The sequence below is a fragment of the Anastrepha obliqua genome, chromosome 1 (assembly GCF_027943255.1).
Source record: "Anastrepha obliqua isolate idAnaObli1 chromosome 1, idAnaObli1_1.0, whole genome shotgun sequence".
Taxonomy (NCBI): domain Eukaryota; kingdom Metazoa; phylum Arthropoda; class Insecta; order Diptera; family Tephritidae; genus Anastrepha; species Anastrepha obliqua.
This window is the reverse complement of record NC_072892.1, coordinates 85,138,817-85,154,761: the sequence shown is the minus strand read 5'-3', so window position 1 is coordinate 85,154,761 and position 15,945 is coordinate 85,138,817. Positions and strand designations below refer to the sequence as shown.

General features: G+C 35.9%; 1 protein-coding gene across 1 annotated transcript; it reads left to right on the top strand.

Annotated features, from left to right (window-relative positions):
• Positions 1–2,230: 2,230 nt before the first annotated feature.
• On the top strand, positions 2,231–12,405 carry LOC129235761 (prolyl 4-hydroxylase subunit alpha-1). Its single transcript, XM_054869793.1, has 8 exons — positions 2,231–2,458; positions 8,122–8,273; positions 10,601–10,757; positions 10,842–11,190; positions 11,266–11,742; positions 11,811–11,870; positions 12,082–12,247; positions 12,315–12,405. Exons 1-8 carry the CDS (start codon positions 2,259–2,261, stop codon positions 12,383–12,385), a joined length of 1,632 nt encoding a protein of 543 aa, XP_054725768.1. The 5' UTR covers positions 2,231–2,258; the 3' UTR covers positions 12,386–12,405.
• The last annotated feature ends 3,540 nt before the right edge of the window (positions 12,406–15,945 follow it).

Genomic DNA, 15,945 nt, shown 5'->3' with positions numbered 1-15,945 from the left:
TCCAACGCAGAGGAGGCCTTCCTCTTCCTCTGCTACCACTAGCTGGTACCGCATCGAATACTTTCGGAGCCGGAGCGTTTGTATCGATTCGTACCACATGACCCAGCCAACGAAGCCGCTGGATCTTCGTTCACTGCGCTAGGTATGTCTATGCTTATGCCGTCGTAAAGCTTTTACAGCTCTTCGTTCCATCGCCTGCGATATTCGCCGTTGCCAACGTACAAAGGTCCAAAAATCTCCCGCAGAATCTTTCTCTCAAACACTCCAAGCGACGCTTTATCGGATTTTGTTATTGTCTACGCTTCTGCGCCATACGTTAGGACGGGCATGATGAGAGCCTTGTAGACTGTTATTTTTGTTCGTCGAGAGAGGACTTTACTACTCAATTGCCTACTTCGGCCAAAGTAGCACTTGGTGGCAAGAGACTTTGTGACTTAATTGGATTTACAAAATACTTGCGAAGAGGTGCATGGGAGTTCAAGGTAAGAAGGGGATCAATACGTGTAGGGGTAGCAGCAGTTGTCTCTGAGCCAGTGTGCTTTTGCGCTTGCTTGTTGCTAGATAAATGATTTCTTTCTTATCGCTCTACATGACCCCGGAATATAAACTCAGCTCTATGTGTATTATTTTATCAAGATCGCATCTTTCTCAGCTTCTTGCAAGGATGCGCTGACAATGCTAACAATGGGTAATTCACAAACTCAAAAAAAAGTAATATGGTCCTCTTGGATAGATATAATATTAATTCGTACCACACTTAAAACCATACATCAGGGTACTAACATTCTAATAATAAATAGGTGCAGGTATGACTCCGAGCGGAGTAACGTGAAAATTGGTGCTACTCATTGGTGTCCAGTACCATCTGTTCTAAGTGATACGCCACCGTTATCTGTGCTGAAAATACTGTGCAAAGTTTAGGTCCCGGGTTCTCATCTTGTCGTAATTTCAATACCGGCTTACGATATTGAATAGCCTTTAGTGATGGCTCCGAAATTGGTAGAGGTAATAGGACCAAACTGCACCTTTCTCTTAGAAAATATGTCTCTCATAGTCAAGCTGCAGTTATGGCATTGGTAAGCTCTCTAACTATTTAAAACTGGCTCGGGAGATAAGAAAGTACCGGGAATGTTTAAATAAAACAAAACAGAGCTCCATAAATTTTAGTCAAATTTATTTTATCTCCTTCAAAATATCACCCATCTGAAGCAGCACACATATGCCAACGTTTAATCCAGACCTCCATGTACCCCTGGTAGGTCGACGAAGGGATGGAATTCAGCTCTTTCGACGCATTGTGTTTGATCTCCTCTGTCCACTGAAATCTCCTTCCACGTAGTGGTAACTTCAACTTGGGAAGCAAAAAGAAGTCGCACGGGGTCATTTCGGTGATTACGGTGTTTGACCGATGGTATTTACTTGGTGTTTGGTCAAATAATCCAGTACAATTTGGGTTAGGTGCGATATCATCATGCAAAATCGAAGAATTGTTTGCCCACATTACAGGGCGTTTGCGACGTACATCATCTCTCAAACGTTTCGAAACGGATAAATAATATTTTTTATTAACTGTCTGGTTCGATGAAAGGTTCTCATGGTGCACTACGCGTTGGTTATCGAAGAAAACAGTCAACATCACCTTCCTGGTACTGTTTTGATCATATAATTGAATAAAAGTAGTAAAATATGTAAGAATCGACATTTTTATATGATTTATTTTAAAACAACATCTCGGCGCGTGTTTTGAAAGACCTTTTATATCCCTTCAAGTTAAATTAAATATTTTGGAAGTTAATTGAATGCAAAAACACATCCGATATTATGCCATATTTATCTCTTTTACCAATACAAATATGAGTGCTGTTTTGAACTTACCAGTTGGCGCATTGACCCGAAAGCTCGCCGCTGCCGGCAAAACACTCAGTTTACAAAACATGGTACATATGTAAATTAGAAACCGGTTAGGTAATCGCCCCACACAATCAACGAGACTACAGCGGTTATGCCACTTAAACTATAATGGCCTTTCTCCAACCTTTTCAGCCATGCCGATTGCTGTTAACAGCGAATTTGCTAAAGCTTACTATTATCGTGTCTATGTGGTCGATTGATCTCCTTGGGTTTATGTGACTTTTAGTAAGAATTTTGGTTTTGGCTAGAGCGGGTAGTTATATATGTACATAAATAGCTATAGTGCAGCGTGAAATATACTAATTATTGGATTTTATGTTTGTGTGGTGATTTTGGCTTGTTAGAAAATGCAGTTCAACTTTTGTACTATTTTTCCGGTGAATTGCATTCTCCTGCTGCTGCTTTGTGCCAACGTGTTTACGTTTAATATGGAGTTCTACTCATCCGTACATCAAATGGCCAAATTGGTGCAATTTGAAGCGGTCTTTTTGCGACATATGCAAAAATATATAAAAGCTAATGAAAATAAGTTGGAATTTCTGAAGGCGTAAGTGAGGGTGCGAGTGGTAAAAAGCGTGAAGTGATTTGAGATTTTCTCAGTACTCACGTACACCAGGCGATGAAACAATAGCACATCTCTATTTTGATAATTTTGTTGTTTTCTTTAAATTTTCTTGTTTACCAATGCAATGTTCCCTTTACCAAGGGATAAAGGTATAACAAAATCAATTAATTTTTTGGCAACTTCAAGATTGTACTTATTATATTATACTAAAATTTAATAAGTTGTGAAAAATTTTCGGAAAATTCGAATTAAAAACCTTGAAATTGTGATGAAAAGTTTAGAATTCTTCTAATTTTTGTGCAAAGTTTGAAACTTGGATTTGGTTTTCCTAGACATCGAGGCATACTTTTATAAAAAAAAAAATGATGAATATTTACAAAAAAAAAAAAGTAGTCGAAACTGGTCAAAATATTGATGCGCTATACAGCATTTGAGAAACTTAAATATGTTAAGGTAAAACTTGTTCATTAACACGTTCACGCCGGCGCTGTTATTCATGGCCTTCGCCCACAGACGGCAATGTTTACATCTTTTCGCTCTATCGGACGGGAGCGATTGCAGGACATAAAACGAAATTTGTTCGTAAGGGTAGTCGTTTATGGCATCTCATCTCATAGGAAGCGCTGCCAGATGACGCAATATTGTCCGGGTCACCGGTGGTACGCGTCGCCCCATGAAGCAGACTTGTGCGGGCCACCGGTGGTACGCGCCGGCGTGAACGTGTTAATGTTAATAATTAACTCCAGGCGGAATAGAGTGATAAAAATTATGCGGGTACGCGCAAGGTGTAATTTCGTCTTCAATGCTTTAGTAAGGCTGCGAAGTTTGATTCGACAAAAAGGGCTGTTCATGTTTATATTTCCGTGGAACACTTCAGTTAATTATGTTTTCCTAGAAAGCTTGTAAAAGGCAGTTTTAAGTTGGAAGACTCACATGACCCAAATAACCTCTACGATCGGCAAATTTCTCTGATGGGAGTAACAGCTTTTTTGAGTTATTTGTCCCTGACTGATTTAAAGCAAATATATGGATATTAGAAAACACTGAATTCGTTGAAACTGATTTATTGTGTTTAGTAGCGCTATATGACCTTATGTTTATATGGCATAAGAGAAGAAAATCAACCCCTTTTAATGACATCTTGTCGCCAAACTGGCGGCCTCGACTTTTAAGACGACTTGCGAATGCCGCCACTGTAGTGCAAATTGTTAATATATAAATTTATATTTTCTTTTACTGTTTAGTAATGTTTAGCGAAATAGTTTTTAATTCTTTAAACTAAATCTTAGAACTTAAACAACTTCGTGTGAGCCCTTCTACCTGTCAAAAATGTACTAAGAGTGAGAGATCATTTGTATAGCTATTACTGAGATATTCATCAAATACAAGTAAACGAATATTTTCTTTATTAACCAGTTAACTGTGTCGCACCGCTTACAAAGCGCCCACAAATTTGTGTCGCGAAAATCGAACGACTACGGGTATAATTGCCAAGCGTAGAGTAAGAATTGCATGAAACAGATAGGTTTATTTTGTAAAATCAAATTAAAATTACGAATATTTATTTATTTCACTAATGTTATTCACTAAAAACGTAAGTATACAAAGTTTAAGATTAATTTTCCTGTTGTGGAGTGGTATTTTCTGAAACGAGGTACAACACACAAGGGCACATTCCAACAGAACACCAGTAAGCATCTTACGTTTATTATAACACAGGGAACACCTTCGCGGGGCGTTGCTTGCACTCGAGGTTCCGGGTATTTGTATAATCCGGAAAATGATTCGCGAGTAATTGGGTTACATGATGTGTGTTTTCAGGATCGCTGTCGGTCAGTAATGCTTTCAGACGACGACGAAAATGTTTGTAAATGTATTATCTTTTTGTAGGCGAAATCACATCATCGTCGCTTCCGCGATTGCTCATTTTGAGAATAAAAAAATTAAAACTAAAAAAAGAGTATTATTAGTATTAGAGTAGAATGGGGTAAGATAGGTATGGGGACACAATAGGTAGGTGGGGTTTTCGTCGCACTGTCTTTGCAGAGGTCACTCGTCTTATGTGAATTGAATACGTGGTGGGGAACAACGTTCGTGACTGTCATTTCGGCCGTCACCATTGATTAGTTATCCTAGTTCTGGCGTCGTTTAGTTTTTTGTGAGCTTTTCTCCGACATAGCATTTTTTTTATTCTACGGTGCAGTGCATTTAATGTATGTAAATATTTGTCAGGTGAGTTTTATTTTACGTAGAAAATAATGCTGAACACGAATAATGTGTTAGTTTTTTGATATTTTTGCTTTTAAAAAAAATATCGACACTAACATAAAATATGTGCTTGGGGGCACTATAGGTCAGCCGTCTGGGGGCATTATAGGTCACTACTTTTAATTGAATAAAATAAATTTTAATTGTTTGGTGGTGCGTAATTATGTGGGAAAAACGCCGAAACGAAGTGAAGAGGAGGTAAAAAACGCAATCGCGGCAGTCCGAGATGGCGCTAGTGTTCGATCAGCCTCTAAACAATATAAAATTCCGTTCGAAACATTACGTGCTCGCGTGATGAATTAAAGAAAAATTCCTAACTTTTATAACATGTGCAGTGTTCATACTCTATAAATAAAAGTTAAAACGTTAATTTCCAAGCCATGTACATTGTTCTTTTCCCCTCACATATAGTGACCTATTGTGCCCCCCGATTTTGAAAATATCGAAAAAAGTACCTTTGTCTTATTGAATGCAGCTTCCCAAATATTTAGCCAAACATAAGTCAGTATAACCAAAATGTTAGCAGATAAATAACCTTTCAAAATCTTGCTTATTTTTCAAAATCAATGCAAAAACACCGGAGCGAGAGCTCTCCAAGAAAAAATGACCTATCTTACCCCATTCTACTTATTTATTAGAATAATACAATATAAAATATTACACTAACTTAAAAACAAAAAAAAAAAAAAAATGAGCACACTAGCTGCTTGGGCCTTTACAAATATTTCTGGAAAACTTTGTAACATTTATGCACTCATTTTATAAAAACCATTGACTCGTGAGATCTTATACTCACTTTTATGGTACGCTTTGTACTCAATTGACAATAACTATTCCCCAAATACCACTAAATCGCTGATATATACCATGGCTGATTTGGTATGCGAGCTAATACGCTGCTTCTGCCGGTGTATGCGGGGAAGCATGAGTTTATTACACAATTTTTCATATTTTTATGTTTTTTTTTGTTTTATTTCGGCCTGGTCTCATATGCTTCTGAACATCTTGAAATTTAAAAATAGTTTTTTTTTTACAAAAATGACAATTTATATACTCAATGGTAACTACTTTTTTGTTATGACTAGTATTGTCGTGATGACAAAAAATTTTGCCACTTTTCCATGACGAATATACTCGCCAAACACAGTTAACTGGTTAGTACTCGGGTAAAAATATTCTTATCGCGATAAATACCGTTGCTGTAGCGCTCCGCTGTGGATATGAAGCATCAAACATTATTTATCCAGCAGCAGTAGCTCGTAGGTAGGTAATGGGCAAACCTCTGAAAAGGGCCTTTATAAGGCCGTTAAGCCTTTGTTGCTGGAACCTACTCGAGAGAATGGTTTAAGATGCATATGAAAAATTAGATTATTGTCAAGAAATTGCAGTGAAAGAAGCTAGACGGCAACTTCTTAGGGCGAGTCATTCAATCCTGCCTCAATTAACATTACTGAGTACAATGTGTTATATTATTCATGTTAAACGCTCTATTTTTTAATGAAAGTAAAAAAAATCATCATTTCAAAAATATAAGTTGTTCTAAAGGAACTTATAAACAGAGAAAAAGAGGGGATTACGGTAAACCGAAATTAGTGAAATGAAATGCGGAAATAATAGCATAAGAGACAAAATTCAAATCGGGAATATCTTTAATGAATACTTTACTAAGAAAGTACCATTTTTTTTAATTATATTGATAATTGACAACAGAATTCAGTTATCCTTTTCCATTGGAGGAATGCAGTATTTATTAGCTTGAAAGGGCAATCAAAAATTTGAATATAACGTCAGCAAATGATCCGTATGGGATATCAGCGCGTTTTATAAAGAAATATAAGACTTTCAAGTTGGCTGATTGTCCAAATTTATCAATGAATGTTTTGCAGTTAATCAGGAGTTAGGGGTATTAAAAATTGGCTCCGTTGTCCCAATCGACACAAGAAGAAGTTAATAAATATTTTCAAGCTGCCTATAAATAACGAAATTAAGCAGTATTGCTCCAAAATTTTAAAATGTTATTTAAATCGATTCAAATTCTTTCTAAAACATAACCAAATATTTAATGAGAACCAATTTGGAGTTGCACAAATCCCAAACTCAAGAAAACTCTGCTTGTTTCTCATGTACAAAAATATTGTCTATAAATTAAAATATGTACTTCGCCTGGTGATTTAGTTAAAGCAATTTATTTGACTAAATATACAATAGAAATAATGGTCAGAAGACTTTTAGAACTGGGAACAGAAAAGAATTTTGTAATGACGTAATAAGTTCCACGCGCGCAATAGGGACAGGTGTACCGCAAGCTCAAGGCTTTATTTTTAAAATATAATATCTTAATAACGTACTTGAATTAAACTCGATAAGAACACTTTATGCTGATGATGAGCTTTTCATGTACTCAACGATTTCGATACAAGAACTTTTAACAAGCATGAAATCAAACCTGCAAACAATTAAAAATAAATACACAATAATTATAATCAAACATGATATCCATATAAAGCTGAAATATAAGGAAATTGCCTTATTCCTCTTTGATTTATTACTTTAATCGCTTAAGCGATTTTAATCGAGTTTAACAAAGCGTACGTGTCGCTTTTTTCCGTGCGCCAGTTGGATACACCAAGAGAAGTCAAATCCTTCTGTGCTTTATTTTCCCAGCGCAAAGAGGGCCTTGCTTTTTTCTACATTGTATACTTTCAGAGTTGGAGCGTCTGTGTTTTGGGGGTTATGGAGAATACCGTATGTTGACTACTTGCGGTTGTGTCCTTCACACTACTGGGTAATTCCGCAGATGAATGATAGATAGAGCCATGATGCGAAGTACAAGGTGCTTAGATGGTTGCCGCTGCCAAGCTTCATAAAGCTTTCGCAGAATATTTTTCTCGAAAACTGTAAGGACCGCCAGCATGCGATGTTGTCATCGTCTAATCTTTTGCGTCATACAATAGGATGATGAGAAGTAATGTGTAAAAATTTGTATGATACAATATTCTATACTAAAAATTTTAGTTTTCAAAACTCTACCGGTTCAAATTCTGTACCTCAAAAAACTTATAAAGTGTGGTTTAATTCGCCTACTTAGGCAGCTTATGTTGCCAATACAGCTTCTCCCCGACCCCAATCGTCTGTGAATTAAATAATTTTTTTTTACAACTAACAGAATATTTGTGCAGTGAAGTGTAAGAAGAGATGAGGAAATTATATTCAAAGTGCAGGTATCTCTGCTGAAATGAATATGTGTATAGACATTTTCAAATTGCTTTTCGTGTTGCTTGGTTAGAAACATTTTACATTATTACGAATTATGAAAATTACCACTCTGAAAATCCTTCTCTAGTCACTCAACTTACTGGTTACTTACCGTTTTGCAGTCGATTGGAAGAATTGGAAACTGATCGCGATGAAGCACTTCGAGAGGGAGCGGATTACTTTGAGAGCCCGTTAAATATCTATATGCTAACCAAACGCTTGACAATGGATTGGGAGCGTGTTGAAAACCTTATGCAATATGAATCAGGAAAAAGTAATTCAAACATGCCAATATCTTTAAACATAATGTAAATTTAGTTTTAACCAAGGTCATATTTTGTTATCTGTATCTTCTTTTTTTACGGAAGAGGAATGCATCGACAGCCTATGGCCATTGCAGCCGTCAGTGTGAGACTTTAACCCGAATTAAAACCCCCTCTTGTCCGAACGGATCAAGTATCTGTATCTGTATCTGTATCTGTATCTGTATCTGTATCTGTATCTGTATCTGTATCTGTATCTGTATCTGTATCTGTATCTGTATCTGTATCTGTATCTGTATCTGTATCTGTATTTGTATCTGTATCTGTATCTGTATCTGTACCTGTATCTATATCTGTGTCTTATCTTATCTTTATCTTTATCTTCATTTCGAAATTGACTTTAGAGTTATGCTGTAGTGGACCTTTTTTCTTAGAATCTTATGTATGTAGACCCTGAATCTGCTGCTAATGATGTCGAAAAAGTATACTTCAGGGTTTGATTGAAAAGTAATGAGCATTATGTTTTTTAAGCAGTTTTATTAAACCTTTTGGCTTATACAACTAATATTCTTCAAAATAGGACCCTTGGCGTCTATACACCGCTGGTAGCAGTCCTTCCACTGCAGAAAACATTTTTTAAACTCAACCGCCGGAATCGCGTTCAATTCGGCTGTCACAGTTTCTTGGATCGCCTCGATGGAGTCGAAATGCCCCTCCTTCAGCTTTCTTTTCAGGCGCGGGAACAACAATAAGTCCGGAGGGGAATGTTCAAAAATTCACGAACCCGGTTCACATCTTCGTCTGTTTGCGTCGTCGAAGATCGCTGTTCATCTTCGACGTCCTCCCGGCCTTCCTTGAACGACTTGTATCACCGTTTGACCTGGGCACTGGGCAGAGATTGGTCCCCGTAAGCCTCCTTGAGTAACCCAATGCTTTCGGTACTCGTTTTGTTTAGCTTTACGCAAAATTTGATCGAGTAACGTTGCTCTAACGATCGCTGCATTTTCGGCACTGCAAAATCCTAACACACTTTTAAAACAGCTTTCACGCGCGGAGCGATGTTGACTGCACCGCTGTTGCCAGCGAACTGGGACCGGTTTCTAGTGGAAGGGGAAGGTCCAACGATCATTTTCCCTCACCAGCCGATTCGGTTGAACGCTTGGCAACCACTCCGCGCGGGAATGCTCATTACTTTTCAATCACACCCTGTAATTCATAATTATAGCACGGGAACTTATTAGACGTTATGTAAGTTTAGTATTGAGTATTTTTAGTATTTCAATATTTTTTTTTGCTAATAAAGTTTAGTTTACTATAAAACCTATATAAATTCCAGTTGCAAACCTTGTGTCAACTCATAAAAAAATCTATACATTTAGATAAAAATTTCAAACCTCTTAGTCAGAATTAGAAAGCTTTCAGGTGTGCAGTTTTATAGCTCATTAAATTTTGGTTTAATAAAGTGTTAGTTTGAAGTGTCACACAAATTCCGTAAATTTTTGAAAAATTTTTCTGGCTATCTTCAGCGTTTCCTCCATATATCGAATGCTCGATACTTTTATATCTTGTGATTTAGGGGTTTATTACAGTAGTTTCCAAATTTTATAATTTAAAGATAGTCGTTGTAGCTACTAACAATCATTATTAATAGAAATTTATTCTCAATAATTTGCTGTTTAAAGTTCATGCAAGCCTTTCACAAGATGTTGCTGATATATAAAAGAAAATGGGAGGAGAGCAAGGAATCATTAACGGGTTTCCTATTTTGAAAGACTTTTTACAAGAAAAAATACCTCCATCTGAATTTTTATAGTACAGGAGTAGCAATGAACCATATAAGCAAATTCATGAGTAATTACCAAAATAATAATGTCCTTATGTATCAAGGCGGACTTTCTCCGTAGCCCTGTAAATGTGATTTATCATTATAATACTTATTGTCTTTATAGTGCTCTTTCAAATATCTGTGTTTCCTTTTCCTTAGGTTCATGTTTTATTTGTTGGTAAAATGGTTGACAAAGCTTAAAATGTTCGTATGAATCCAACAGTATTACTTCGTCTCTCATGTGCAATTTTTTTATTATGACCTTATTTCACTTTTTTCATAGAACTAAAGCTATATAACTTTATTTCTCGATGTGAAGCGAAATAAAGTAATATGACTTTATGAATTTATACATATAGCTTTGGAATTGGTTACATTATTTCGTAGTACTTAATGTTGGTGTTGAAGCAATAAAACCATAATGAATTTGAAATTTAGGCACAAAACCTATACGATACAAAGAAAGACGAGTTTTTAAGAATAAGAATAAATAAATATGTTTGATTTCCGCAGAATCACTCGACGCAATTGAGCGCTACAAGGACGCCCTTCCATATCCTGCAACTTCCGAATTAGATGGCGCTATTGACGGCTTGGTGCGCATACAGGATGTCTACCGGCTCAACGCAGCAGATATGGCTCAAGGTATACTGGATGGTGTAAAGTATGAGTGAGTGCTGTCCTAGTAATTCCATCACAATCATTTAGGAATATTTTCTTCAATATCTTTATTTTCTCATTCGTTCATTCCCAGCGTCAATCTAGATGCCCGTCTTTGTTTTGATATTGCAAAATACGCTGTCAAAGAAAATAAAACGCGACTCGCTCATGCGTGGGCTACAGAAGCGCTACGCTTGCGCAACGTCGAAGTGTTACCCAGCGAAATGCTTTCGGTAGAGGAGAAAATCGATAAGGCAGAAGTTTTGTTGATGCTGGCCAAAACAAAAACGGAGCTGGGAGATTTGAAGGGCGCAAATCAAACCTTTGCGGAGCTGGTGCAGTTGCGTCCAAATGTCGAGCACTATACAACGACTTACTTGCATTTTCAGGCTAAACATTTTGAAAGTGAATATGCGAGCGTTAATCTAACGGAAGACCATGAAGTGCGTGAAAATTTGCGCAATGTGAAATAATTTTTATTTTCCCAGTATAAAATCTATTCCTTACCACATTTGCAGCCATTACCAACCAACCTATTCACTACCGATCCACCTACGCTTTACAAACACATTTGCAATGGCTTATTTACGCAAAGTCCGAGCGAAGAACGGGATCTACGTTGTGGCTACCTCACCGAGACGCATCCTTTTTTACTGCTTGCACCCATAAAAGCCGAAGAACTAAATCACTATCCTTTGCTTGTGCTCTATTACGATGTGCTTTCGGATGCTGAAATCGAGATAATGAGAAGTTTAACAAAAAATCGCATTGTACGTTCGAAGATCTTTGGTGCTAATGAATCTGTTGTCTCACGTGTGCGCACAAGTCAAGCCATATTTTTACCGAAAACAGTGCACAAGATACTGCAGACGATTGATGTGCGTGTTGAGGATATGACAAATTTAAATATGAACTTTGCAGAGGATCACCAGTTTCAGAATTATGGCATCGGTGGGCATTATGAACAACATTATGATTGGTTTGATTTAAGTTTGGTGAGGAGGATTTATTTGTTTTAGAAAGGAATTCTAACAAATCCAAATCTTTTATATTTTCATACCAGACTGATGGTGTTGTCAGCGATAAAGAAATGGGCAATCGAATTGCAACAGTTTTATTTTATGTAAGTCAATTCACTTTTGCTTCGCCGAAATTAAAGTTCAAAAAAGTTCTGGCACAGTGATCCAATATTAGCTATGCTTTTCTACATTTTTTCTTTTTAATTTTTGAGGGATGAAGAACATTGCGAATATTGTAAAAAAGTCACTTTGCCAGAAAGTCTTTAACTCACTATACTTGTATCTATAATTTTTTATTTGAATTTTTTTTTCAAGTTAACTGATGTCGAGCAAGGCGGCGGCACTGCTTTTCCCTATCTCAAACGTTTGTTAAAGCCCAAAAAGGGTGCTGCGGCTTTCTGGTACAATCTGCATGCTAGTGGCGAAAAGGATCAACGTACTCTCCATGGAGGTTGTCCGATTATCGTCGGCTCCAAGTGGGGTATGTTGAGAACAAATGAGTTCGAAGACATTTTTTCCCATAAATTAATGTTTTGTGTTATTTTCAGTACTCAATCGTTGGATACGTGAACATGATCAGAGTGAGCGCCGTCCCTGTGAATTATGGTCTAATGTATAGGTTAAAGTCTTGTGTAGTTATGTGTGTGAAATAATAAAGTGGTTAGTGTTAAGATTTTGAATGTTTTGTGTCTTCGTAATTACTCACACAAATTTGCATTTTCGGAGTTTAGTTTGGGTTATGTTAGGCTGGCTCAAGGCGCATTTATTAAAAGTGACGGCACTAGCCAAACAAAACATTTAGTACATTGTCATTTGAGTTAATTATACTTTCAATAACTTTTTTCAATCATTATTGTTGTAAAGGTCTTAACTAAAAATATAGAATTAAAAATAAATTGAAATTTCAGTAAAGTATAATTTTCAAGTATATCACTTTTTTCCTTCATTTTATCAAAAACAAGGCGAATCTATTAAAGGTGATATCAGTGGACCAGCTGATTTGATTATTTTCTTTGTCCGTGTACATTTAGATGTCAGCACAAAATGAAAAGCCGTTTCATTCGCATCATCGTCGTATGCTTCTAATTCCAACTACATGTCGGCTGCTCAACACAGTTTGGCCTTTCTATTTCCTTTGTCGCGACATTACATTAGGTACAAAACGTTGTTGTTGGTCTAGTGCCATCACCTTTATTTAATGCGCATGGACCAAAAACTGGCAAATTTGTTTTCTTTTTTGTTTACTGCATAAACCAAAATATATACAGGGTGCTTACGTTATTTGAGGGCAACTTCAGAGCAAGACTAATTAGCTTTTATTTTGAACAAAATTTAATAAAACTTTTCGAATTTTTTACACAACTTTAGCTTATTAACTTATTTTAACCTACTTGATCCCGGTCCAGAAACGATTGCATGCCCAAATCAAAAGCTTTTTATTCATACTAACCATAACAGTAATAATTGGTGTTTTCAGAGAAGAAATGGTGTTATGAGGATTTTTATTGGTTTCACGCTCAACTATGGCTTATACGTAGTAATCCAGATGATTAAGGTTTGGGGAGTAAGGCGGCCATAAGTTCGTTGTTGGGGTGGTTATGGAAATTTTCAGCCTTCAATCTTGTGTCGCCATCGCTTTGCGTGAAGGAGCAGAGATGCTAAATTCTGCAGATCCGATGGTGTCCGAACGTTTCTCATGTTTTTTGCGTTTTTCAACAGACTCCGCATTGCGGCTTGATGCCTCCAATTCACGTCGAACCTTATGAGTGAACGAATGGGCGCCCTTAAGAAAATATGGTATTTTTAAATCGGTGTGATCTCCACATACATCAAAAAAAAAACTGCAACTTGAGTTAAATTGCAGTAGTGCATGCCATATCTGAAAAAGAGCAAAAATAAAAATAAACGTTTCGGGCAGTTATAGCCATATATATGCATGCCCTTAACTCCCGCATACACCCAGTATTTTAAAAAATCCATAGTCCATATAGTTAAAAGAACTAAATTTTTGAGTAGATGAGCTTTTTATCGTAATTTATATCAAATATGTACAATAAATAAACCATTTTTCGGATTCAGACTTTTGTCATAGTAAAAAAGAGAAATCTTAATCTTAAAAAAAATATAAAAAGCAACTATAACATACAAACTTGCCTGAGAGATTGCATCAGAAGTATTTTTAAATTTCTGTTTTTTCAGTTATTATTACAGTGGAAATATGGTTTTGACTAAACGTTTTCTGTTAAAATGGGTTTAACGCATATACTCGCATACTGCCATAACCTGCCGCGACTGTGGGGTGCAATAGAGCTGGCAAAATATCGATGGCAAAATATCGGACAGCGATATATCGAGTTTTTTAAATTAAAGTGTTATTATCTATATTTTTTTTCCACTAATTATAGTTTTTTTTTTTAAATATACATATTTCTCTGGTTCAGGTTTAAAAAACTTGGCCTGAGAACTAAAATATGGGTAATCAAAATGCATTAAAATTTCATACAACAATTACTTTCAGTTTAGTTTCTATTATTATATTATAGATGACTTCGAGCATGGAGAAATTCTTGTTTGGTACCAACGAAGATGACAAACATTTTGTATCCTGGCAGCACAACTGACCTAATCATCACTAATAATGAGATTGGATTTTACCATTGAATAAGTCTATATTTTTCGGGTTTAAGGGAATATTTTTGTTTTTGAATGAATTTTAATAGTATAGATAGGATCGATAACGAAAATATCGAAAGGAGCCACAATTTTAGTTTGCCAGCTCTAGGGTAGGCACTTTCTGTAGACAAGTGCCACTTAAGAGGTCAAAAGCTACTCATGTGCATAATATAAATCAAAATTTATAATGTGTGTTATTGAAAGCTTGAGAACTTAGAATAATAATACAAAATAGAAATATGATTGGAATGCATTTTTTTCTATCATAATCTAGTTGATAATTTCATGGCGTTTATTTGTGGAATATGATATCCGGCATATGGCCACCGTGGCTATGAGTTACATGATTCATTAGATCAGTTCTATTTTTATACTTTTTCCAATAAATCTGAATCAGTGAAAATTCGATTGCTGTTAGCTAAAATATTTCTGCTAGCAACCTTACTGCATGGATGTTAGTTGTATGCCAGTTGTGATAGTCTGTGTCGTAGTAAACTTAATGTCCTCTACAACAACATCGCCAGATACGTGTATTGTGTATAACGTCGTCATCATATATCAGTTCTTGTCTGAAAAATATTTTCTATCATTACTCCAGCTTAGTATGAAATAGTGGTACCTGGTATCTAAACGACAGATCTTCGTTTTTGCTGTGCGTTTTTAGCACTCTTTCAAACCCATCTGAAGTACAGTACGCTTTAAAAATGAATTCCGTTATTATTTTGACGACTAAGTTGTCATGTTGTATATGTTCTTCTAATGCTTCATTGTTCTTCCTAATTCATACTTCCACTATTTTAGAACCTACTATTTCCCTTTGCTAAATTTTTTTCTCTAAAACAGCTCTATTTTTAATGTTATTACTAAGCTTGTAGAATTAAGCTCAAACGCTGTAAAATAAGTTGTGTTTATGTGTTCGATTTATAAATGAATAAAATCTAAATGAGCTCAATCAGTAAAAATGCAACGTAGTCTATGATCATTTCGGTCGAATTCTTGCTCGAGCTGTATTTTACTTACATAAGCACGTAAGGCAAGATGCTAACGTAAAATTTTTCCGCGTAGTCGAATGACAAAAGCCAACAAGTTGAAAACGGTGACGAATCGACATTTCGCTTTATCAACCATTTAGTTTGTTTTCAAAGTAAATTTCCGCAATGTGGAAACTTATTCTGGCGTTAAACGATTCATGATGGCTTGCCAAAACTTACTGAACTGAAATGTCAATACAGTTTGCCATTCTCAGCTGTAAAACCGTAGTTATCGATATCGAAAGTTCTCATGCAGCTAAAAAACACTCGACATATGAAGATTATTTTTTTTTAATTATTTTTTTACATGAAAATTCATACTTACAAGAAAATTCAGGCAAAACAAAGTTCATTTTTTATTAAGTGTTTCTTTTTATTTTTTTATTGATTTAATTTTTTTTTTGTTGTGAGTGTCTTCTGAAGAAATTTCAGCAATTGAATGTGGTTGATTCCATTTTCTATTAATACAATGTGG

Excerpts from the sequence above, each read along its gene's own strand:
- LOC129235761 (XM_054869793.1), top strand. The coding sequence starts at position 2,259 with ATGCAGTTCAACTTTTGTACTATTTTTCCGGTGAATTGCATTCTCCTG. Across the intron at positions 8,274-10,600 it reads GCAATATGAATCAGGAAAAA|AATCACTCGACGCAATTGAG; the intron begins GTAATTCAAACA and ends TGATTTCCGCAG. Across the intron at positions 11,743-11,810 it reads ATTGGTTTGATTTAAGTTTG|ACTGATGGTGTTGTCAGCGA; the intron begins GTGAGGAGGATT and ends TTTTCATACCAG.